The 27,383-nt window shown below is 38.2% G+C and overlaps 1 protein-coding gene across 1 annotated transcript; it reads left to right on the top strand.

The window, feature by feature from the left end:
* The first annotated feature begins 354 nt into the window (after positions 1-354).
* LOC306861055 (broad substrate specificity ATP-binding cassette transporter ABCG2-like) lies at positions 355-27,383 on the top strand. The gene is made up of 16 exons (XM_079403124.1): positions 355-550; positions 859-1,071; positions 10,165-10,224; positions 12,505-12,619; positions 13,119-13,271; positions 14,168-14,325; positions 14,644-14,795; positions 14,885-14,986; positions 18,878-19,128; positions 19,845-19,927; positions 20,160-20,249; positions 23,600-23,724; positions 23,814-23,968; positions 25,658-25,747; positions 25,968-26,032; positions 26,808-27,383. Exons 2-16 carry the CDS (start codon positions 866-868, stop codon positions 26,956-26,958), a joined length of 1,956 nt encoding a protein of 651 aa, XP_079259250.1. The 5' UTR covers positions 355-550; positions 859-865; the 3' UTR covers positions 26,959-27,383.

Below are 27,383 nucleotides of genomic sequence, written 5' to 3'. Positions count from 1 at the left end.
AAAACAAACAAAACAATAAAAACATCACAGAATGTTTTTATGGTTTCCACTACAAATACCATTACAAACATTACAAACCATCAAACTTTAACAGTTAAAATCAGTAAAAAAAATGGTCACCATGGTTAAACTATAGTAACCATGTTTTTGTTTTTTTTTAGACTATAAAATGACAATAAACATTCACAGTGTCTTTCATGAAACTCTAGATATTTTTTAATATTTTAGTATTTCTCACATTTTTATAATGTCATATAAGCGACACGAAAGCTAGTAGTACCATGGTACAATGATGGTAATTCCATCATAATTTTATGTTTTTATGCATAAACGCTGATTTGCATTTATAAATTCACTCCGGTTATCGTAACACGTGTGACGCGCCTCGTGTTTTTTATGAAACCTCATTCACATCTCATTCACTCTCTCTCTCCCTCCCTCCCCCTCTCTCTCTCTCCCTCTCCCTCTCTCTCTCTCTCTCTCTCTCTCTCCTCTCATAACACCCAAGGACAAGGACAGACTCGCTCGCAGCGGATCGGCTTTGCTTCAGGTGAGTGTAAATACGGTTTCTGTGAATGACGCTGGCAAAATCGTTACATATATCAAATATCATATTTGAGCAGTTTTCGCTGCGAACTACTGAATGTTTGGAGTACTGCACATTTTTACGTAAGTAGCTACTTGTTTAGAAATTACCTAAGCGGTTCATATCTGGTTGTTCATCATAATAAGAGAAACTAGAGTTTATCAGATACATTGAGATTCTGCAAACAGACTGAAACTTCTTTCATGAAGTCAAAACTTGTGTGTGTCCTGATGTAATGATTTACTGAGTTCATATCATCTGCTGTTCCTCAGGGTTGTGATGGCAGACACGGCCGTTCAGTTGACCAGAGTCAGGGATGCGGACAACAATGTGTCCAGGACACCGGTGTCCACCAGAATGTCCTTCTCATCGGCTAGACGAGGAGCGACCGTGAGCTTCCACAACATCAACTACAGCGTGAAGATGAAGAGCGGGTTCCTGTGCAAGAGGAAGGTCACACAGAAGAACATCCTCATCGAGCTCAAGTGAGTCTTCCACTCTTTTGATGATGGTGTGGTGTTTGATCACAATATTCATGTTTAATGGTTTTATATAGTAAGGCATTTCGAAAATGCCATGGTGTCCAACAAGGGTATGTATTGCACTGTGCTATTTTTGAAAGCACTTAAATACCATAGTTCATGAATTATGGCAATACCTGGGTATTTTTTTAAATGCCTTGCAGGGACATTAAAATATATGAATATGGTAATCAGGCAGTATGTTTTTTATGGTGTAAATGACGCTGTGCCAGGATACCACCACAGTATTTTTTTTTTGTAAGGAAGAAAATGTGTAGTGTTACTGTGCTACAGTGGCGGTACATGGTTTTTGTCATATTTTGTTTTGTTTGGTAAGTTTTTATAGCAATACTAATGCTTTTACTTACTTACAGTGACATTTGCAAGTTCATCTGATGGATAATTTAACATGTTCCTTTAAAAAATGCAGTTTATATTTGTGTTTGTCCAGTAATCAGCGGGACTGCATCAGATCTCATGTTCAGACTTGTTTTCTGCCTCGACTTTCATCTTCTCTACCTGCTTAAAACATGGAGTCGAGAGGAACAGTCACATATTTAGCCCTTTGCATGAAGCTCATGTTTATTATTTGTTATAAAGAAAGAAATGGTTGTAGGTCTGGGAACATAAGTGTGGACGTGATGCAGGGTAACGTGTTTTCAAAGGTGTGGTTGTGTGATTGTGGAAACCACCAGGGAAGACTTGTGTGAATTGAAGGAAGGAAGCATGGAGATGTTTCAATGGACTCCTGCGCCCTGCCTCCAAAAAAAAACTAAATATGCACTGAAAACATTAATTTGTACGTGCTTCAGTAGACATGGTATTACATGCATGCTAATGCATTGTTATACAAGCAAACACACACACACATCCTGTGTGATGAGCACACAAACACATGTGCATGTTTGTGCTGTCATAACCTGATTACGTTACGTATATGCGCACCCGCTGCGTTCAGGTCATTGTCTGACATGAAAGGCCCTGCTGAACAATATAAACTTTCACACAGTGCAAGACAGAAAACATGCTTGAATTGAGACATTTGAGTGAGAGTGCAGTGATTTTATTTTAGTGTTGATGAGCGCCATCAAACCTTGACTTTTGCCCTGCTATCAGATAAGAATAAGAGTCTGGTTTTGCTGCCCGTCTCAGACATATCGAATTATAGAATTTGGATCACATAACTGGACAATAATCTGACAATTTTACGTCTCTCAGTCATATTTCCTATCCAAAATCACGGGTTTTCATTCAAAACATCACTCGAGTCGTATTTTTTTTCTTTTTCTTTTTTTCTTGATTAAACACATCCTTCAAATTCTTGATACTATAATGCGAAAAAATATCCTGTTGTCATTACCATAATAGTTATAAAAATGATCCTGTCAGAACACAGTATATATATTGATATATTATCCTAACAGAATGAAATACTTTAGTTTACATAATAGATGTGTGTGTACTGTGTATATTTATTAAGTATATATAAAGACACACACATACAGCATTTATTGAAAATATTTACATGTATATATTTATATTCATATCAATTATATCATATATTTAATATATAAACGTAACATATTTTTCTTAAATATATACATGCATGTGTGTGTATTTATATATACATAATAAATATACACAGTACACACACACATATATTATATAAACAAAAACTTTTATTTTGGATGTGATTAATCGTTTGACAGCACTAGTATGTATATATATATATATATATATATAGATTCAAGATTTTATTTGTCACATACACAATTATACAGGGTATAACCAGCAGTGAAATGTAGGGAATCTTGAATCATTTTTTTTTTTCAAGATACACTTTACTTTACTTTAAAATGATTTTAAACAACATAAAAAAAAATTATAAATATAATATTATGTGTGTGTGTGCGTGCGTGTGTATATATATATATATATATATATATATATATATATATATATATATTAGTTTAAAATCATTTTAGATAAAGCATAGTACATGACCCTCATAAACAGTGTTTGTGTGAGAGAGAGTTTGTGTGCTCTTCATCGGAGGTTGTCAGGTGAGTTTGATCATTAACCCGTGTGTGTGTCCATTAGGGCTGTATACCTTGGAGAACCTGGCGATACGATACATACCTCGATACACAGGTCACGATTCGATACGTACCTCGATACAGAGCTGTCTCGATACGATTTGATACAATGTGACACGATTCGATACGATTCAATAAAAATACATGGGCCAGAGCCAATTAGTTAATGCTGAACACATTTACTCAACAAACAGAACTCTGCATTTTTCTTCAATTTAATGAAGACAAAAGTGCATTATAACAAAGTGCATTTTGCTTAAATATTTGCAACTTTAAGTGCTCTGATTAATTGTACACAAATTGTATTAATCTGGAAATTACCACAAGTCAACATTTAACTTTCCAAGGGTACAGTCTGAGCTCACACAAGCACAAAATCTTCTTCTTATTATTCTTAACTTCTTATTAAATCTTCTTATAATTCTTTTTTGTGACACCATGTACTGCCATAACATATTTCACTATGAAATCACTTAAATGCTACATCTTGCTTTAACATTTTCCATGAGTTTTTTTGAAACTCGCGGGCGCCGCTGCGCCCCCTAATGGCTGGGCGGAGTATCGATACTAAGGGCTAGAATATCGATACTATATCTTTTTTTATTATATCGGTATGTATCTAAGAATCGATATTTTGAGCACACCCCTAGTGTCCATGTGCGTTCAGCTGCTTGTGTAGGTTCGTTTTAAAGATGGCAGCTATTGGGAGTTGCTCTCCAGTGTTTGTACTGTTTTTGTTTGTTTTTCCTGTTTTTTGTTTTTCAAATACGATCAGTTTTACCAGGGATGACCTGCTGAACATTCGGCAGAACACACCACAAAATCTTTTACCAGATCTTGATTTTTCGGATGTTTTGCTGGACATTGTAGTTGGCGGAGCCGTAGCTCTGGTAGAACGCTACAGGAGGCGCAGACGGGGGAAGAGAGCCGGAGCACTCATGAAGCTTCGACAGCGTGGACTTCTAACGGCATTGCCTAGCATCCATCTGGCGAATCTCCGCTCTCTACCCAACAAAACAGATGAACTCCTTCTGCTCTCCAGGACAAACAAGAATTTTTCTAACTCTGCTGCCCTGTGTTTCACGGAAACCTGGCTAAATGGCAACATACTAAACAGCGCGATTCATCTGCCTAAGTTCATGCTGATCAGAGCAGATCACGAAGCAGAAATCGCGTGGCGGCGGGACGTTTTACATCAATGAAAGGTAGTGTGCAGATGTAACTGTTAAAGAAGATGTGCTGTTCAGATCTAGAAACACTCTTCATTAACTGCAAGCCGTTCCATTCGCCGCGGGAGTTCTGCTCGTTCATTCTCGTAAGTATTTACATTCCCGTGAGCACAGCTTTACAGAAACTCGCTGATCTGATCACAGAGAGTGAGCAACAACACCCGGACTCTGTTTTAATCATTCTCGGGGACTTTAATAAAGCAAATCTCTCCCGCGAACTGCCAAAATACAGACAGCACATCACATGTCCCACCAGAGACAGTAATATATTGGATCACTGTTACACAACAATAAAGGACGCATATCACTCTGTTCCATGAGCAGCTTTAGGACTCTCTGATCACTGTTTGGTTAATCTTATTCCATCCTACAGGCAGAAACTTAAGTTTCTGTCTGTAGGCCTGTATTAAGAACTGTATTAGCCTGTATTAAGAACTGTTAAAAGATGGACTAATGAAACAGAGCGGGACTTACAAGCCTGTTTCTCTCTCACTGATTGGTCTGTTTTTGAAGCCGCTGCCATCGATCTGGACGAGCTCACAGAGACTGTAACATCTTATGTCAGTTTCTGTGAGGATATGTGCATTCCTAACAGGACTCATCTAATCTACAACAATGAAAAACCATGGTACACTGCAAAACTCAGACAGCTCCATCAGGCCAAAGAAGATGCTTACAGACAGGGGGATCATGTCTTGTACAAACTGGAAAAGGAGATCAGAGTGGCAAAGAGGAATTATTCTGATAAGCTAAGGAAAAAATTATCTTCCAGTGATCCTGCTTCAGTGCGGAAAGGAATGAAGGATATCACCAGTTACAAGACACCATCCCCCAGTGCTCTGGAGAATCAACAACTGGCAGACGACTTGAACGAGTTGTATTGTCGTTTTGACAAATCACCCCACACCCGCCCTGAACACCTTTCCACACAACCATTAACACCTCCAGCAACTCTTCTCTCCCCCACACCTATAATTAAAATCAGCGAAGAAGATGTGTGCCAGGTCTTCAGGAAGAACAAAAGAAGGAAAGCACCAGGCCCAGATGGTGTGTCACCAGCCTGCCTAAAAATCTGTGCTGTCCAGATGGCCCCCATCTTCACACAGATCTTCAACAGATCACTGGAGCTGTGTGAAGTCCCCTCATGCTTCAAACGCTCCACCATCATCCCCGTCCCAAAGAAACCCAAAATTACTGGACTTAATGACTACAAACCTGTGGCCCTAACGTCTGTAGCCATGAAATCAGTTGAAAGACTGGTTCTGGCTCATCTGAAGGACATCACCAGACCCTTACTGGACCCCCTGCAGCTTGCCTACAGAGCAAACAGGTCTGTGGATGATGCAGTCAACATGGGACTGCACTTCACCCTGCAGCATCTGGACAGACCAGGGACTTATGTGAGGATCCTGTTTGTGGACTTCAGCTCCGCTTTTAACACCATCATCACGGAAACCCTTCAGAATAAACTAACCCAGCTCTCCGTCCCCACCTCCGTCTGTCAGTGGATCAACAGCTTCCAGACAGACAGACAGCAGTTTGTAAAGCTTGGTAAATTCACATCCAGCACTCTCCAGCACTGGAGACCATCAACAATGGAGCTCCTCAGGGCTGCGTACTCTCCCCACTGCTCTTCTCCCTCTACACCAATGACTGCACCTCTAAAGACCCATCTGTCAAGCTCCTGAAGTTTGCAGTCTTAACAACCTGGAGCTTAACACGCTCAAAACTGTGGCGATGATTGTGGACTTCAGGAGAAACCCACCTGTTCTCCCCCCACTCACCGTCATGACAACACTGTGACTGAAGTGGAGTCGTTCAGACTCCTGGGCACCACCATCTCCCAGGACCTGAAGTGGGATATTCACATAGACTCAGCAAGCTGCAGGGGGTCCAGTAAGGGTCTGGTGATGTCCTTCAGATAAGCCAAAACCAGTCTTTCAAATGATTTCATGGCTACAGACGTTAGGGCCACAGGTTTGTAGTCATTAAGTCCAGTAATTTTGGGTTTCTTTGGGACGGGGATGATGGTGGAGCGTTTGACCCATGAGGGGACTTCACACAGCTCCAGTGATCTGTTGAAGATCTGTGTGAAGATGGGGGCCAGCTGGTCAGCACAGGATTTCAGACAGGCTGGTGTCACACCGTCGGGCCTGGTGCCTTCCTTCGCTTGTTCTTTTTGAAGACCTGGCGCACGTCGTCATCTCTTATCTGCAGTTCAGGTGTGGGCGAGAGGGGGGTTGCTGGAGGTGTGAATGGTGTTTTATCAAACCTGCAGTAGAACTCATTCAGATCGTTTGCCAGTTGTTGATTCTCCACAGTGCTGGGGGATGGTGTCTTGTAATTGGTGTTGTCTTTCAGACCTTTCCACACTGAAGCCGTTTCACTGGAAGAGAATTGGATCCTTAGCCTATCGGAATAATTCCTCTTTGCCACTCTGATCTCCTTTTCCAGTGTGTATTTGGCCTGTTTATACAAGACTGTGTCCCCATTCCTGTAAGCATCTTTTTGGCCTGACGGAGCTTTCTGAGTTTTGCAGTGAACCATGGTTTGTCGTTGTTGTAAGTTAGATGAGTCTTAGTAGGAATGCATATATCCTCACAGAAACTGATATATGATGTTACAGTCCCTGTGAGCTCGTCCAGATCATTTGCAGCAGCTTCAAAAACGCTCCAATCAGTAAGGTCGAGACAGGCTTGTAAAACCCGCTCTGTCTCATTAGTCCATCTCTTTACAGTCCTTAATACAGGTTTAACAGATTTAAGTTTCTGCCTGTAGGTCGGAATAAGATGAACCAAACAGTGATCAGAGAGTCCTAAAGCTGCCCGCGGGACAGAGTGATATGAGTCCTTTATTGTTGTCTAACAGTGATCCAATGTATTACTGTCTCTGGTGGGACATGTAACATGCTGTCTGTATTTTGGCAGTTCACGGGAGAGATTTGCCTTACTAAAGTCCCCTAGAATTATTAAAACAGAGTCCAGATGTTGTTGTTCTGTGATCAGATCAGCGAGTTTCTGTAAAGCTGTGCTCACGTGCGCTTGCGGTGGAATGTAGACTGTTACCGTATTGTTTTTCTCGTTTGGCTCTCAGCGAAGGCGGACGCTTTTTCCTCTCCTCTCCTCCCCTTATCTTCCCTGCTTGCTTCTCGTCTTGTCTATTGTCTAACACTGAGAGACTCTTCTGCACTGCTCTCCAAACCAAAAAATCATGGATTTGATCAACTGGTCTCTCAACACAATTGACAAGAGCCCTGGGGTCGGGGGAGCCCAATTGTCCGCCGGAACGTTCGCTACTGGCTACACGATGGACGCATGGGAGAGATGGCGGGTTGTGTGTCTGGCGGCTCTTTCTGTGGAGGACATTGAAGACATCTACCTATTCGGAACCATGATAACGGGTTTTCTGCTGATTGGATTAGGCTTTGCCCTGGGTTATCAGAGAATTCAGAAGACGGGAACAGCTGTCCAAAGCCTCACAAGGCTGCCCGTCATGATTGAAGCAGTGGGTAGAGCGGTCAGCATTGAGACTGAAACTATCAACTGCAATATGGATTCTATCACGGAGAAGCTCACGGCTTTGCTGAGAAAAATTTATGGATTTGGAGACCAGAATGGACAAAGAGAGTAGCTGTGAAATTGGTATGCAGCTGCTCGCACCAAGACCAAACAATTGCAATCTTATCTTCTTTCGGCTTCCCTAAACAACCAGAACTGCCTCGGACAAGGTCGTTCTGAAAACAACCCTCCGGAAGAGCACTGCAGTGAGACGCTCTTGCTTCCTGACCCCTCCCAGAGACAACTGGTGATTGTCGACTTCGTCTGGGTTCCGATCAAGGCCGTTTCCATGGCAATTGCTGTGTCGCTATCACAATCTGCGGACTGAGACAACTTGTTTTGAATACCAGCGTGGCGGATCTCCAGGCCTACAAATACACGAACTTACATACACACACACATACGCACATATATACAGATATGCATTCACCTCCCAAACCCCCATCCAACGCCTTTGCTGCTTTGTACCGCCACTCTGACAAGCGGGTCTGTGATTAGCGCTGAGAGGCTGCAGGTCCGGATGGCTGCTCATCTGAGCTGGATTACCCCCCCCCCCCCCCCCGCAAATCCTGTGTCTCTATATTGATTGTGCTTTTGTTGCTGAGGTGTTTTTCCTGTTCTCACACTGTACTCCCGTAGGAGCATAGTATGGGGATTATTTTTTTCTCCTCTCCTTCCTCATGTTATGCTGTATTCTTCTTCTCTATTGTATTTCGTTGCCTTGTACCCACATGTGCAATGACAATAAAGTTGAATAAAATCTAATCTAATCTAATCTAGACACTCACGAGAATGAACGAGCAGAACTCCCGCGGCGAATAGAAAGGCTTACAGTTGATGAAAAGTGTTTCTAGATCTGAACAGCACATCTTCTTTAACACAGTTACATCTGCACACTACCTTTCATTGATGTAGAAGCATGTCCCGCCGCCACGCGATTTCCCCCTTGATTCAGCGTCCCGGTCTGCTCTGATCAGCGTGAAGTTAGGAAGATGAATCACGCTTTCCAGGATGGTGTCATTCAGCCAGGTTTCCGTGAAACACAGAGCAGCAGAGTTTGAAAAGTCCTTGTTTAACCGGGAAAGCAGAAGGAGTTTGTCCGTTTTGTTGGGTAGAGAGCGGAGATGAGCCAGGTGGATGCTAGGCAACAGCATTCGAAATCCACACTGTCTGAGCTTCAGGAGCGCGCCGGCTCGCTTCCCCCGTCTGCACGTCCTGAAGCGTCTAAAGAGCGCTGCAGCTCCGCCGACTACTATGTTCAGCAAAACATGCAAATAATGGAAAACCGATTGGAGATTTTGTGGTGTGTTCTGCCGAATGTTCAGCAGTTCTTCCCTGGTGAAACTGATCGTGTTGGACAAACAAAACAACACTAAAACAACTGGAGAGCCAAGCACAATGGTTGCCATGCTCACCGCCATCTTGAGAAACATTATCTGTATCAATCAGACACATGAGCTCCAAAGATCGGCCGCGTCAGGGTGTTTCCTCATCCAACAAATCAGCTGAGCTCATGAATATTAATTGTGCCAAGTTACATTAGTCTAGTGCAGTGGTTCTCAAACTTTTTACACCAAGTACCACCTCAGAAAATATTTGGCTTTCCAAGTACCACCATTGTGACCAACATTAAAATGCAGTAGCACTATGCACAGTTTAAAAAATACAAACAAAAAAACTGCACTGTGCTTACTTCCAGGTAAACAAAAAAATGTATTATTAAATTAAAATATATTGTACCTAAAAGTGAAATAAAAACTGTACTGTACTTAAATGTAAAAAAAAAAAACTGTACTTAAAGATTAAAAAATTTTCTAGCCTCGGGGGAAAAAACTGTTTGGTGGACACGCAGCCTAATTTATATTTAATGCAGAGATTCCTCTGCGTACCACTAGAGGAAGCTCACGTACCACACTTTGAGAACCACTGGTCTAGTGGATAAATGTGACGTAAGCGCTTGATATGGTCAGATGGCATTTGTTGTTGTTGTTTTTCATTATAGTCAAACAAACAAAAGTCTTTTAATATAATTGTCTTCCAAAGAGAAACTTCACAAAAGCTTCAAATGAAGCTCATTCAGTCAGCATCCCGTGTGTGTTTGGTTTTATGCAATTATATGATAATGAAGAAAATGTTGTAATGATAATTCTGAAGTAATTCTGTTGTTTTGTCTAGTGGTATCATGAAGCCGGGACTGAACGCCATTTTAGGAGCCACTGGGAGCGGGAAATCATCGTAAGAGCTATCTGTCTTTCCATTTGTCCATCTGTCTCTGTCTGTTCTTCCATTTGTCCGTCTGTCTGCCCATCTATCTATCTGTCTGTGTCTGTCCATCCATCCGTCTGTTCGTCTGTCTGTCTTTCTGTCTGTCTATCTGTCCGTCAGTCTGTCTGTCTATCTGTCCGTCTGTCTGTCTATCTTTCTGTCTATCTGTCCGTCAGTCTGTCTGTCTGTCTATCTGTCCGTCTGTCTGTCTGTCTGTCCATCTTTCTGTCTATCTGTCCGTCAGTCTGTCTTTCTGTCTGTCTATCTATCTGTCTATCTGTTCATCCATCTGTCTGACTATCTGTCTGTCCATCCATCCGTCAGTCTATGTGTTGTGGTTTATGTAACGAGTGTTAAGGAATAACTAAAAGTAGATCAGCTGTTTTCAAAACAAAGAAGCTTTTACAGCAACAAGCTGTTTTTTTCCAACAACAGTGTACAACAGTGTATATATACAGTTAGGTTTTCATAATTTTGGCTCTGTATGCCACCAGAACAGAATTAAAAATAAGATAAAATGCTTAGGAATTACATTTTTTTTATACACATTCCCCCCATTTTCAGGGGCTCAAATGTAATTTGGCAAATAAATATAATCATAAATAAAATGTTCATTTTTAATATTTTTTGAGAATCCTTTGCAGGCAATGACCTTCTTCTGACCCTTCTTGGCACTGAGTGTACAAGTTCATGACAGATTTTCCCATCTGTCCTGTTTAATTCCTGGAGGACGAGCTCCTTGAATGCTCTGGTCTTTAACGGGGAGTTTTGCTCAGCTTCGTCTCTACAGAATCCCCCACAGCTGCTCAAGAGCGTTAAGATTGAGTGAAATATATGTCCACTGAGGGATTTTCACCTTGGGAGAATCAATATCTTCTTTGCCATGCTGAAAAAATGCCCAATAATGCAGGGAATGAAGGGAGGGTAGCATCTTCTGTTTCAAGTTGTTGTATTCCATGACACAGTAGTGTGTAAATTCATGACAGTGTTGATAAAGCACAACTCCATCACACCTTCAGCGCTCACTCATCCCTATATACAACCTTTACTACCACTGAACGCCACTGTGGGCACCAAGCACTTCTCACTGATCTCCTCCTCTAGCAACACCAGAACATTTTGGATGCTTTTGGATCCGAAATGATTGACTTGGTCTCTTGAGACCAGAGTATGGATTCCTAGAAGTCTCTATTTTGTAAATCGGGCCTTGGAAGAGGTTAAATGAGTTTATTTTGCTTTGGCTACAGTAGGTGATTCTAGTGGTGACAACAACCAATTATGTCACTTCTGCAGGCTGATCATACTCTGTGAGATAAAGTGTCCCTTTTTTCATAGCTTTTGCTGGCTCTGGGACACTTTCATGTTATTTCTCCTGCTCTTTTTCTGGCAAAAATTCACTCATCACTAAATGAAAACTTAAAGTGAAGACCTGATTATTTCAGGAGCCTTGTCAGAAGTCCATTGTTTTTGAATGTCGGTGTTACTTCTGCTATATTTTCACACTTAAAACAATAATTGTAGTATTCCTCTTTTAACATATAAAATATATAACACTTTTAATTGTCAGGAAATTACTTGTCTTTAAAAGTTTTGGTTCAATATACTTACCTGTTGAAAAAATAGCCTTAAACTTGTACACTTTTTTTTTTTTTTTAGTTTTATTTAGTAATTTTCTGGAGGGCGTACTCATTTTTGCAACACAACATTTTATCACTTTGATAAGAAAATCTTATTTTGCTGAATAATTTTGACATTCTTCTTTGGTAATTGATCAAGCAGGCTTGTTGGAACATTATATCTCCAAAGAACCCTAACATGTCATCTAAGTAAAGAGTAATTGCTGTGTTTGTTAACTTTTAGAGGGGGTGTACTTATTTATGCTGTGCACTGTGTGTATATATATATATATATATATATATATATGTGTGTGTGTGTGTGTATATATATATATATAATCATCTGAAAGTATGCATAATCATTAGTCATTAAAATAAATTATTTTTATATATAATAATTATTGTTATTTATTGATATAATTTAATGTATTTAGAATATAAAATAATAATTAAATTAAATTTAAAAATAAATAGTAAAATTGCATTTACATATATTATTTTATTGATTGATTTTTAATACATTTAAAATATTAAAATTAAATTTAAAAAGTGTATTTAAAATATAATTAAAAAAAATTAAAAATATATTTTTTTATTTAATGTGTTTTGTATAATGATGTTTGTTTTACTGAAGGTTTCTGGACGTTCTGGCCGCTCGTAAGGATCCTGCTGGTCTTTCTGGAGAAGTCCTTATAGATGGAGCTCCACAACCTCCAAACTTCAAATGTCTGTCTGGATACGTAGTGCAGGTATAAACCACACAAACACTCATTTACTACATTTCCTTTCTTCTATTTACTTAGTAAAGTAGCAGCACCTTCTCCTCAGTGACAGTGATGTGAAGAATCATTCAGGTCTGGAGCACAAACACTGAACTTGCACATTTGACTAAAAACTGACTTCAGCATTCAAAACAGGAAGCTGAACTCATTATTCTGTAGAATTCATATCATGACTAAGGGAATTGTGGGATTCCTGACTAAGATTAGAAGAGCTGGACTGAAACCGTTCAGCAATTTAGTTTGTTTTCCTTCCATAAATAGAGTTTAATACAGTTCGTTGGTCTTGTGTTTTTTTCAGGAGTCTGAATTCCTCCAGTGATTGTTTAATCTAATCTCAAATCACACCAGCTGTCATGAAACACTCTGCTTCCTTCCTTCAGGACGCTTACGAAACGTGCGTGTTCAGAAAGTGCTCTGTCATGGTTTAAACACATGAAACATGCTGAAAGTCTTGTGTTTTTTGAAGGATGACGTGGTCATGGGGACACTGACTGTTCGCGAGAATCTGCGTTTCTCAGCGGCTTTACGACTCCCGAAGTCGATTAGTCAGCGAGAAAAAGATGAGAAGGTTGAGAGACTCATTCAGGAGCTGGGATTGAGCAAAGTGGCTGATTCACGGGTAACAAACCAAACACACCTTCATCTGACTGACTACATGTGCAGTCAACACAGACTTCTGTTGATGCTTAATGACATCATTAATAAATATTTTACTATAAAGTAATGTAACAGCATTCTTATGAATCAGTAAACAACATATGTAGTCTCGTTTACTTTTGAAATGTTTTCTCCCCCAAAATACGGCTAGATAAAAAAAAGAAAAAAAAAAAATTTAATAATAATAATAAACAAAATAAAAATGTAAATAAAATAATAAAATATAAATAAATTAAAACTTAATTTATTTCAACTAGTTGCCAAGGCAAGATTTCTAATTTTCCTTTGGTTTAACTTGAAGTACTACAATAACTAAAAAGCTAAAGCTAATTAATAAAAATTAAAAACTATAAATACATATACAAAAACAAAACAATAATAAAAATTACACAGCAAAAACTTAAAATAAAATTGAAATATATCAATAAAAATATAAAAAATTACATTTTAAAATATTAACAAAAACTATAATAGTATATCAATGATACAAAAATAAAAACTATACACACACACATATACAACAACAATAAAAATCACAAAAACACGCTATAAAATTACAAAAACATTAAATAAAACCGAAAATAGAAAATTAAATGTACTCAAAATATTAAATATTTAAAAAACTAGTATATCAATGATACTAAAATAATATATATTATTATTGTGTGTATATATAACTGTTCTATTCATTAGTCATTGTTTTGTGTGTATAAATATTCAGAAAACGATGACTAATGAACAAAATGAATTTGATCTGAAGGTAATCATGATGAATTTGACAGTCAGTTTTGTAGTTCGTTATTGGGTTTAGAGGGCGGGACTTGAATTGACGGCTGCTCTGATTGGCTGGTGTTACAGGTGGGCACGCAGCTGATTCGTGGTGTTTCAGGCGGAGAGAGGAAGAGAACAAATATCGGCATGGAGCTGATTATTGATCCGCCGGTGCTTTTCCTGGACGAACCGACCACCGGCCTGGACGCCAGTACGGCCAACTCTGTCCTCATGCTGCTCAAGAGGTGCGTTAATACAATACGGTCATATTCCACACCTAAATCACAAGAAAGACATTTCCTAAATCACCTAAATCACAAGAAAGACTTAAAAAACAGTCTATTCTGCCAGACAGCACTAGGTAATTGCATATACTTATGGTACAAATATTTTCAAATATATTTAATAATAACTAATATCTCTATATACATTTTATTTGTAAATTAGTAAATTTATTTTAAAATTAAATTTTTACATTTTAAAAATCTTTTGCTCTTTTGGGATGAAATATGACTCAGTACTGTTTTAACTGTTCCATGTGTTTAACCTGTGTGTTTGTTCAGGATGGCGAACAGCGGTCGCACCATCATCCTGTCCATCCATCAGCCGCGGTACTCCATCTACCGGCTGTTCGACAGCCTCACACTGCTGGTGGGAGGAAGGATGGTGTATCACGGCCTGGCTCAAGATGCCCTGGACTACTTCAGTCAGATCGGTATGAAAACACACACACACACACACACATGAACAGACCCTCACATCCTGATACTGATGTGTGTGTGTGTGTGTGTGTGTGTCTGTCAGGATACATCTGTGAACCTCATAACAACCCTGCTGATTTCTTCCTGGATGTCATCAATGGAGACTCCACTGCCGTCGCTCTCAACAAGCTATACAGCACTGACGGTACAATAGTTTCCCTTCTCCATGATTGTTTTCTTGCAGTATAAAGGACACTTTGCAGCTTCTTTTAGTCAAGAATCGCCATTATTGACATGCAATTCAATTGTTATTTTGATTATTATTTTATTCAGTTTCTATTTTCATTATGTATTGTTGTTGTTGTTGTTGTTCTATTTTATTATTATTATTATTATTATTATTATTATTATTAGTAGTAGTAGTAGTATATATTACACACACACACACACACACACACACACACACACATATATATATATATATATATATATATATATACTATTATAATTAAAATTAACTATTATTATTTTGTTATCATTATTTTTATGTTACATTGGTTTATATCTGTACAAATTAAATAATGATCAGTTATTTCATGGGCATGTAACTACAGTGTTCCTGCAGTCATGATGATCTGAATAAATATAATTCATAAATATGACATTTAAAAAATCTTAAAAAGTCTTGTAAAATCATGAAACATCATTTATGCTTCAGCAACAACATCAAATTGAACTTATTATGTTCTCCTCCATTTAACAGCAAAGGCTCATATGGTGGTGGTGTGTGTCTCACAGAAACCACCAGGGAGGTTTGTGGTCACACACCCTGATCAGGCATGTGCGTCATCTCCTCTGGACTCAAGGCAGTGTTTCCTTTCACTTAGAAAAGTTAATTTACTGGGTGCTTTGAACCACGCAGCAGACTTTCTGTCATTCAGGTCAGGGGAATGGATTCTGACTCCAGGCTGTGACTCAGGTTTGGAATCCTTTCAGCAAGGCAGAGGTGCACCTCTTTGCATCGCAGGACTTGATTCAGTGCCCCCTTTGGTTCTTGCTGTAGGTGCCACTGGGGATAGACACGTTCACTCACCTTTGGCAGGATCTGAGATCGTATGCATTTCCTCCGGTCAAATTGATCCCTGCGGTTCTTTGCAGAGTGAGGGAATGTGGGATCAGACTCCTGTTGGTGGTCCTGTTCTGGCCATCCCAGACATGGCTCTCGGAGTTGACTTTCCTGGTGGAGTGAACCTCGTGGGAGATTCCAATCAGGACCTACAGTCTCAACTCCAGTGCAGGATTCGGCACCCTCGTCCCAAGATTTGGAGACTGTGGGTGTGGCTGATCAGTGGCAACCAGTGATAGCTTCTGATTTTCCTGCTGGTGTTCAGGAGACCATTGATAATGCTTGGCCTCCTTCTACTAGGAGACTTTATTTTTCCATGTGGAAGGTTTTGGTGTGTGGCTCGTGCAGTGGATCCAGTCAGCTTCTCAGTTCGCTCAGTGTTGGAATTTCTGCAAGAGAACTTTGATGCCGGAGAAGCTGCGATTGCTTTGAGGGTTTATGTTATGAACATTGCCGCCCGTCGGGAGTCAGACGGAGTCCCTTTGGGTATGCTTAGTCTGGTTTCTTTGTTTATACATTGTGTTGGGGCTTGAGGACTGTGCGTCCTGTAACTTTTTCTTCCTGGGACTTGTCAGTCATCCTGGAGGGGTTATCAGGACTGCCTTTTGTATCGGCCTCTCTCAAGAATGTAGGGAATCTGTAGGCTCTTTTTGTGAGTGAGCCATGCATGGTATTTGCCCCGGGTCTTGTCAAGGTGTTTCTGCAACCCAGACCTGGTTGCATCTCCACGTCATTCCGTTCCCAATTGGTCGTGCTTTCTGCCTTATGCCCTCCTTCCTTTGCTGATTCTTCGGAGGAGAGGCTTCATCTACTATGCCCTGTTCGACTTAGTCTACTATGACATGTAGACTACTCTGGCCTGTGGCACAAGTTGTCGCAGTGCCTAGTGTGTTTCGGTGCTGGCCGCAGAGGGCTTGCCAGTTCTAAGCACTGGATTTCTTATTGGGTGAAGGACACGATCTCTCTAGCTCATGAGATGCTGAGCCTCCCATCACCTCTAGGCCTTAAAGCTCACTCTGCTAGAATTGTAGCATCCTCCCAGGCTCTTTTTAAAGAGGTCCCTTTGGAGGATATCTGGGTTGTGGCAGGGTGGTCCTCCTTGCACATTTTAATCAGGTTTTACAGCCTGGATTTGGATGCAGCTTCTGGTTCCTGGGTCTTTTCTGCATGAACCAGCCATCTGAGTTTAGTCTGGTGCCCATTCTTCGGGCCTGATGCTGCAATGCTTAGTTTGGTGTGTATGGTACATCATTGCCATTGCGTCATGGCACCGTTGCACAGCGTTGTGTGAACCTATGAAAGGGAACGCATGTGTAACCCATGTTTCCTGAATAGGGAACGAGGCACTGCCAAGCTCCTTGCATTGCCGAATAGGCTTCTTCGGTAAAGAATCTGAGGAATTGATGGTGCACTCACTATTAATAGGTGAGTGAAGCAGCGTCACTAAGGAGACACCCATGCCATTGGCCAATAAATTGGCATGATTTGATACAGGTTTCAGATCGGCACCTCCCAAGGGGTATCCAATTGCATCTTTGCTACACAGCCTCTTGTTCCCTATTCAGGGAACATGATTTACGGTAGAGCCCTGCATTTGGGCCCGGGCCCGGTGGGCCCCGACTTTATTACGCCTCTAGGGCCGGCCTTCGGGCCAATTTTCACGTCATAGTTCAGACATGGGCCGGGCCTCGGGCCTGTTTTGGGTTTCTCCTCATTTTTATATTGTAGACATCCATCGATTAATGATGAAAAAAATTGCCGTGCTGGTGGAAACAACACGAGACACGAGCAGCTCGATGGTGTTTAGTGTCCCGCAGCAGCAGCAGGTGCTCAAGTGACTTCAGCGCAGATGAATACTTCTGCGTTCAAATGCATGCAATAGGCTAAAGCTTGCTGCAAAACCCCAGCAAACATAACCATGAATGTGTCTGTGGGAAATAGTAAGGAGATATTTGAATTATTTACTAATAAACTAATGTTTTCTGAGTCTGTGTCGCAAGGATGAAGTTGCTGATCCTGACTCGCAGTCTCCTCATTAGACGCGCCTTTAGAGAGAAATGCATCTTTATTGATTATGATTAAGATTATAATAAAAGAGTTTTTGTTTTCAATTTTTTTATTTCGTTAAGTGATAATTTAAAGCTTTCTATAGATATATTTATCATGTCTGTGAGGCATGTATTCGCTCAGCTTCGGTTCATTTTTATGAAGCGCTCCTGTTCAAGACGAGACGGCAGAAAGCGCATCATGTTTGTTTTCTTTGTTTTATAAAAGAACTACCTTTTGTTGGTATTGTGAGTGCACACAAATACAAGTAGACCCTTTACAGTTCCGAATGATGTATTACTCTTACCTTTATTAAAAAAAAAAAAATGACAGCGTAGGCTATTTTAATGTGTTTCCACTGAAAACAATCCAAGTGTTTGCTGGTGCCTCCATGTCCTGCAGAGCGCGCTTTAGCTTCCACTCTCAGCACAAACTGAGATATAGGCTAGAGCACATTATTATTATAGCGCAGGTTTAACGTTTAAACATTGTTATATACTTGAACTGTTTTAGTATATCTATAGATTTTATTTTAGGCAAGTCGTGATGATATGAGAAGGCTAAATTGATCAAACAGCTATGATCAGCTCATGCCGCTGGCCGCTTGGTCGTTACTTTAAAAAAACAAAAACGTATAGGCTATTTACTCCAAACATTTTTCTAAATTGACTTAATAAAAACAAAATATAATAATTTTGCCATTACACACAAAACTGAACTATTTTAATAGCCGAAACAGTAGTATAAACTGTTTTAGGAGAAGGGGGGAAAAAGACAGGCTCAGGTCGGACTCGGGCCGGTAATTCCGATGAGCTGTCGGATGCGGGCCTAAATTTGAGGCCCGTGCAGGGCTCTAGTTTACACATGTAACCCGAGATGTTTTGTGTTTGTAAAACTGATCATAAACGTGTTTGCGTGTGATAGAACTGGATGAGGAGCAGCTGAGTTCATCTCTGAAGGGCATCGAGGACCGTTTGGTGGAGGAATACAAGAACAGTGCCAGCTACAAAGAGACCAAAAGTGATCTGGAGCGAATTGTTCAGGGACAGGACTACAGCACACGACCCAAATCCAGAACCATCACCTACAGCACGTCCTTCTGCCACCAGTTCAACTGGGTCCTCAGGAGAACCTTCAGGAACCTCATGCTGAACCCGCAGACCTCGTTCGCTCAGGTCAGTGTTTCTATCAGCTTTAAATATTTAACTGAAGTTCCTCTGAGATTTTAATATATTTCAGTAATTTAATAACACACAACATAATGTTATTTTAGGATCATTGAGATACTAGTATAGGTTTCATTATTATTTAAAATTAGTTTTTAATTAAATTTTTTATTTTAGTTTTTATTTTTGTAATTTTTTATAAATAAAATTTGTTTTTGTCAATTTTATTATTTTGTCTGTATTATCTTTATTACTTTAAATTCTTTATTTCATTTTAAATTTATATTTGTACAGCAAGTTAAACTAAATAAATCTTAAAATAATCTCTTTTTTAATATTTTAAGTAAAATCATTTTTGTATTGTTGTTTTAATGTTTTTGTAATTTTTATGTATTTTATTATTTTAAGTAACAGTTTTTTATTGTTTTAGTTAAATATAATTAGTCTTTTTAAATAGGTGCTTTATTTTAATTGTTTTTGTTTCAAAATGATTTGTTAATTTTACATTATTTTTTATGAATTATTACATTTTCGTCAACTCTTCTCATAGATTAATATTAATTCAGTGTGATAAAGTTTTTTTATATAATATATATATATTTTTTTTGTCAAAATATATGTGAAAAGAAAATATATATCTCTATGTAAATTTAAAAAAATAATGCTGAAGTTTTGATTTGGGTTGATGTTAGTGTTTCTATATTAATCTGAGATTGTTTCACCAGATCGGGGTGATAATTTTCCTGGCTCTGGTTGTTGGAGTCATATTTTTTGGAGTGGAGGGGAATTCAAGCGGCATTCAGAACAGGTATGAAAACACATTCATCCAGTTCAGTCAATATTTCAGTATTTCTCATGTCCACTTGAATTAGAGTGATTCTGTGTTCAGATCTGATGAACAGAAGCTGTGTCTCTTCATCCCTGGTGTTTTCAAATATAATTTGCTGAATAAACTTTTTGTACTTCATGTGCATCTCAAAATTCGGAAAAACTCCAATTGGTTGTCCACTAACAGTAGTGTGTGTGTGTGTGTGTTTCAGGATTGGCGCACTCTTCTTCATCACCACCAATCAGTGTTTCAGTTCTGTTTCCTCAGCTGAACTCTTCATCACAGAGAGGAAACTGTTTGTGTAAGGGTTTCAAGTAAACGCTCAAAATGCATTATTTGGGTAACACTTAACAATAATTAACTAACACTTTAATACACTTTAATACATTAACTAACATTAACTAATGGAACCTTATTGTAAAATGTTTATACTTATACTTGTAAAATGTAACTCATTTATTTAAACCGTTAGTTAACTGGAGAAGCATGTGCGCATAAAGTTGTGTTCGATTTGAGCAGATCAGTCAGCGTCTGACTTGAAGCAGTGCAGCTAGCCAATCAAAGTAGGCTACCGCAAGAGCGATTCGGGAGCAGATGAGGGAAAGTAAAATCAGAACAAATAGCGCACATACAAAGTCATTGCACCCTTTCGCGAGCATGCAGCCTGTGATCAGAGATTGCATTAACATTGGAACTGTAGGTTGTTTATGTGTACAATTTATTAAAAAAAATGTCTCTGCATATAATTCTGGTTTAGTGTGATTATCAAGTTGGTTGAAAAGGTTATTTAGGTAAGGGTTTTTTAATTGTTTAATTGTTATTAGTAGAATTATTAGTAAATATATCTGTTTTGATGTATTCTACAGTACAGTTGTATTATTAGAATTGGTGGTTGTTTTGATATTTTATTTTATTTTATATGTATTTATTTTTTATTATTATTCTGTATTTAAATAACAAAATTTTTCAATGGTTTTAGTGAAATATATTTCCTGACATGACATGAAGATAAATAAATAACTAAGTTTTATTTAGATATATTGTAAAAACGAATATATATATATATATATATATATATATATATATATATATATATATATATATATATATATATATAATAATTCATAAATTGTAGATTAATGTGAATGTGTATTATTATTTGTATCAAGGTTTTATTATAATATATTTTTGTGTTCATTTTGTAATTATTTACAGTTAAAAATAGTAAAATAAAATACATAAATATAAAAACAAAGAACAAAATGTCAGAGAATGTACAACTACTATTATTCAAATTGAGTGGGTTATTATTCATAAGATTAAATGTTTATCATATCACATTTAAAACAGAATAACAGTGTGTGTGTACATAGCAAATAATATTTCTCAAGAAGTTTTCAAATAAGTTTTGTACAGTTGGTACTAACTTTTGAAGTTACCAAAAAGTCTCATCATACATAATCCTGATCGATCACTGTTTACAAGATTCAAGATTCAAGATTCAAGAGTTTTATTCGTCACATACACAATTATACAGAGTATAACCAGCAGTGAAATGTAGGTCAGGTCCGCTCCAAGGACAGTGCAATTATAAAGTATACAAATATTAAGAGAAGAAAAGTAGAAAAACAAAAATAAAAAAATAAATAAAATAAAATAAAAAGAATAAAATAAAAAGATAGATAAAAAATATAAATATAAATGTGCAGGTCAGTATGTTGTTGACTTAAATAGTACTAAGAGGAATGTGCAAAATAATGTGCAAAAAATTTGTACAGGGTATATAATAGCAGCAATATGAGGTAGAGAAAAATTATGAATAGCTTATTGATATGGTGATATTTACATGGAGTCAAGTGATGTTATGACACAGAGTTAGAGTTTAGGAGCCTGATGGCCTGGGGGAAGAAGCTCCTCCTAAGTCTCTCAGTTTTTGCCATCAGGCTACGGAAGCGCTTTCCAGATGGAAGCAAAGTGAATAGATGGTTACCAGGGTGATTTGAGTCCTTGATGATTTTGACAGCTCTATTTTTGCAGCGTTTGAGGTAGATGTCCTGCAGAGAGGGGAGAGCAGACCCTGAGATGTGCTCAGCTAAGCGCACAACTCTCTGTAGAGCTTTGCAGTCCTGATTGGAGCTGTTTCCATACCACACTGAGATGCACTGAGTCAATACACTTTCTATGGTCCCTGAATAGAAAGTTTTCAGGATTGCTGGTGAGACCCTGAATTTCCTCAGCTGTCGCAGATGGTACAGTCTTTGCCTGGCTTTCTTTACCTGAGTTTGGATGTGTGTAGTCCAAGTCAGGTTCTCGGAGATGTTTACACCGAGGTACTTGAAGCTACTCACCCTCTCCACAGGGGTCCCACTGATCATAAGAGGAGTGTAGGGCTGCTGCTGTCTCTTCCTGAAGTCCATGATCAGCTCTTTAGTTTTGCTCGCATTCAGAGAGAGACAGTTGTCCTGGCACCATGATGTGAGTCTCTCTACCTCGTCCAAGTATGCGGTCTCATCGTTGTTGGAGATGAGGCCCAGAACCACAGTATCATCAGCGAATTTGACAATAGATGTGGAGCTGTGAGAGGACACGCAGTCATGCGTGTAGAGAGAGTAGAGCAGGGGACTCAGGACACAGCCCTGTGGGGCTCCTATGTTCAGAGTGATGGGGTTTGAGGTGAACTGGCCAACTTTCACCACTTGAGGTCTGCCGGTGAGGAAGTCTTGAATCCAGTCACAGAGTGAGGAGTTTAGGCCGAGGTTTGTGAGTTTAGATGCCAGCTTGATGGGGACTATAGTGTTGAAAGCTGAGCTATAGTCAATGAATAGCAGCCTTACATAATTTCCATTGTTGCTATCTTATTGGTGTCACTTCAATGGTGACACCAATAAGTTACAACACTTATTGGTGTCACTTCAACTTTTAAAAAACTTATACAAGTTTAAGTGTATTGTTTTAAAAGTGCACAAAAATGTGTATTTTCCAAAACATGTTTAAATCTAAAACTGTGTTTTAATCAAAGCCGTAAATCTAAACAAGTTGTGCTCCAAATTTGAGGTAGATATCACAGAAAATGCACAGTATTATGATTTTGTTTGTGCGCAGTCCAATGCCATTCGTTTCCAGTTCGGTCAGTTTTGAATGTGAACAGTACCAGGGAAATCAAAGCCATACATCTGAAATTGTGCTCCAAATTTGTTGTTGATATTGCAAAAATTTAGCTTTCTATAAGATTTTTAGGCACAATACCAAATGTGTCCAGTAGAGGAAATTTGCTTCCCGGTCTGTCCCCTGTAATGTGGTGATTTCTGACCGTGAACAGTACAAGTGTGGACCATTTAACCTTTTTAAAATCATGTCCATGAATTTGTTTTGGTTTTTTTTGTGTTCACATAGCAAGTGCAAAATCTTCACCAAGTGTCGTACAATTCCGATGAAGTCAAAAATGGCTAAAGAGCACCAGAGGGTTAAGAGGTCAATTGTGATTATTTTAAGAAGATTCGCAGAATTTTGGAAATACAAAATATTGTTAACTTTTTTACAAAGTAAGAAAATAAGTATAATTTAATTCTAAAGAATATTTGGTGAATTTGGCAGCTGATATTTTCTATGCAGTTATCTTTGGGATTGATTGATGTTGTGGTGTGTCCTCAGGCACGAGTACATCAGCGGATACTACAGAGTGTCAGTGTACTTCTTGTCTAAGGTCCTGTCTGACATCCTGACTCTGCGCACCATCCCGGCCGTCATCTTCAGCTGCGTGGCATACTTCATGATTGGTCAGACACACATCGCCTTCATCATCACATCATTCATGTCCGTATGGTATCAGAGGTTTGGTTTGATGTGTTTGATGTTTTCTGTGCAGGACTGAAGGCATCGGTCGAGGCGTTCTTCATCTTCATGTTCTCCATCATTCTGGTGTCGTACACAGCCACGTCCTTGACTCTGGCCATCTCTGCTGATCAGACGGTGGTGGCCATTGCTAACATCTTCCTGACCATCAGCTTTGTCTTTATGATGGTAAAGGAACACACAGACACACGTTTAAAGATGAATAATAAAGCAATATATACCACATGAGGTTGTAAGTGTACCATAGTTAAGAGTTTTTATAAGTATTTGCAATAACGGCAAATACTGTAATTATTTAATTATTAAAAATTCTGTCATTAATTACGCACCCTCAGCCAGGTCATGGGTAAAATAGTGCATGTGACATGCGTTGTTTACATGATACTGTCTCGCATCACTGCAGACGGGATGAGGAAGAGAAAAAGTCGTTATTTTGTTTTCTTTGTGCACAAAAATTATTCTCATAGCTTTGTAAAATTACAGTTGAACCCCTGATGTCACATGGACTATTTTACCCATGTCCTTGCTACATTTCTGTGCGTTGATCATGGTAATATCATTGCTGTCTATGGAGAGTCAGAGACCTCTCAGATTTCATCAAATATCTCGTAATTTGTGTTCCGAAGATGAACGAAGGTTTAGTTTAGAATGACATGAGGGTGACTATTTAATGACAGAATTTTAATTTTTGGTAAACTATCCCTTTAATTATATCGGTTTATTCTCTCTCTCACCAAACTAATGTAGAATGGAGTGACATAAATTGAAAAGGGAATGGAAATTTGAAAGGATATCAGTGAGTTAAATTAGTAAAAAAGTTAGATGTATTCATTAAAACAAGAAAAAAAACATGTATTTTTTAAAAAGTAATAGCGAACTATATATATATATATATATATATATATGTATGTATGTAGAAGTTATAAAAAAGGATATAAACATAAATGTAAATAATATAAAATTATATATAAAATTTATAAAAAATTATAGAATATTAAATTATATGTAATTTTTATAATAATGATTTAATTCATAATATATAATACAAATTTATAAAATTCTCTATGTAAAAATATAAAATATTATATATCAAATACATTCAACATATAGACGTATTTATTTATATATATATATATATATATATATATATATGAAAACAGAGTGCTCACATATTTATTAATGAATATGTAATTTAGAACAATATATATGCACATATACATGTATGTGTGTGTGTGTATGTGTGTGTGTGTGTGTGTAGATAGATGATAGAAAATGACTGTATTTTACAAATGCATTGGCGTATCATTTCAGAAATCATTGGGCAGAAATTTGACATTTTTGAGAAGTTTACAGATGAAACGGTTTTAGTTTACCACATCAACACATTTGATGTCATGATGCCAAACTGCATCTGAGGCTGTATCTCTTCAAGTCTTTGACCTACACACTTTGTGTCATTGTCACCTCACACTGATCACACCGCATCAATGTGTTAACAGCGACACCTATTGGTCAAAAGAGATAAACCATTAAATAATATTACTAATGTTTGAATTCATGATTTTTCAGCCAGTTCGAGTAAAATCACCTTAAGATGTCTTTAATTACTCCTTGTTGCATTTGTTCTGATCCTCCCTGCTATGTTTGCTGCTCATTCAGTCTCTGCTTGGCCCCTTACATGCTTGCAGCTATATTTTATATGTAAATTTGTGTATTTGTATATAAATGTATGTTAATAGTATATATTATGTAGTTGTTAAAGCATGTCTGATTCAATGTTTGAGCTGATCTAGTTCATAAAAGCATTGCTGTCTAGTGTTTTCTGTAATATTTAGCGTTATTTCTCCATGTGTTCAGATCTTCTCAGGGCTGCTGGTGAACCTCCCCAGTGTGGCTAATTGGTTGAACTGGTTAAAGTATCTCAGTATTCCTCGTTACGGTCTCGCTGTGAGTCCTTATCTGCATCAAGTTCTTCTCCTGAAGTCCTCTTACTGAGATTAATTTGATATGATTTATATATTCACAATATTGTTTATGTTTGTTAGTTGTTTAGTCTTTATTGTTTTAACAACAACAATAAGTATAATAATAACCTTGATACTTTTTCTTAAATGCAGAACAGGTAACAATGTTTATTTGGGGCTTGTGTTGATGAATGTTCTTCCAGGCTTTGGAAATCAATGAATTCACCGGACTCAATTTCTGTGACCCAAGGAACGTGAGCGGTATAGTGTGAGTATAAATATGCATGTGACTAATAAACAATCGACTGAAAGTAAAATCGTCCAACAAATGTGACAGGAAATAAATGTTAATGAACTAAAATGTTTTACTTGGAAGGCTAACACTTGGTTAGGTCTACTGTTTCAGGTAGATATTTGAAGTGTGTGTCCATGCACACTCTAATGGCTAATATTGCCCACAATCCATTGCGCTTTGGTGAAGGATTCGTGTCAGAACTACATGAAAACAAGAAAAGAAAAAAAAAAACGGCAGATGTGCGCGACCGACGGTTAAGTGGAGAGCGGTTTGAGTTACTAATAATCAACATTTAACCTGGTAAAAATATTTATTTAATAACATCTGTGTTATATTTCATCTGCAACAACAACGTGAAATTTTATAAACATCATTATGCATTAAGTGCACACTGCACAAGTTTCCCGCTGTTTGCACACACTATTCCGCTGCCATTGCTTCTTTTCTTTGTTTTAAAGAGCATTGCAGATGCACAGTCATTTCTAGTTTTAGTTTTCAATCCGATCAAGTGTTCACATGTCCTCTCGATCGTATTAGAATAGGTCTGCACCATCCCGTCTAATCTGATCGAAATTTCATTGGGATCGAGCTCAGTCGGATTGATTAATGTGTTTACATGAAGGATTTCAGTCCACTTGAGCCATCAGTCTGATTACTAACGTATTATTTGGTTGCATAAACGTAGAAATCCAACATGCAATGATGCTAAACTACTTTTTTAAAATCTTCTCATCTTTTCTCATTGCAGCTGCACCACAGGTGAGGACTTTCTGAGCGAACAGGGCATCGATTACTCAACCTGGGGTTTGTGGCGGAATCATTTGGCTTTGGGAATCATGACCCTCATCTTCCTCATCATCGCTTACCTCAAGCTGCGCTTCATCAGGAAATTCACCTAAACACAAGCTCATGCTCTGTCTCACACAATCCAACGATCCACTAAATCCTGCAGATATTACATTGTTTCCCACTCACACTATCATCATATGAAGGAAATCATAAACATGAATCCAATCATGCTGCAGACACAAATCATGTGAAACATTGACTCTGCTCAGGTTTATTGTTCTCAACTTTTCACACCAAAGATTTGTATTAGAAATTATTTGTTTTTATTATATTCAAAATATTAAATGTTTTTCCTTATTGCGTAACAGTACAGTAAATAAATATGGCAATATGGAGTTACTCCAGTTTGACACCTTTTAGTTGGGTTTGTTTGCTGTGGATATTTTTGTAAGTTTCAATTATATATTTTGTTAATAAAAAATACTTTTGTAATTTTTTAGGACACCAACGTTTAATAAAAACAAATGTTCTGATT

Source organism: Barbus barbus (genome assembly GCF_936440315.1).
Source record: "Barbus barbus genome assembly, chromosome: 41".
NCBI lineage: Eukaryota > Metazoa > Chordata > Actinopteri > Cypriniformes > Cyprinidae > Barbus > Barbus barbus.
The sequence above is the reverse complement of the archived record's forward strand: the minus strand, read 5'-3'. Positions and strand labels throughout refer to the sequence as shown.

What these genes read in the sequence shown, in the direction of transcription:
- LOC306861055 (XM_079403124.1), top strand. Translation starts at nt 866, where the DNA reads ATGGCAGACACGGCCGTTCAGTTGACCAGAGTCAGGGATGCGGACAAC. An exon ending in CAAGCTATACAGCACTGACG is followed by an intron (nt 14,987 to 18,877) that starts GTACAATAGTTT and finishes TGCGTGTGATAG; the next exon opens with AACTGGATGAGGAGCAGCTG. An exon ending in AGGAACGTGAGCGGTATAGT is followed by an intron (nt 26,033 to 26,807) that starts GTGAGTATAAAT and finishes TTCTCATTGCAG; the next exon opens with CTGCACCACAGGTGAGGACT.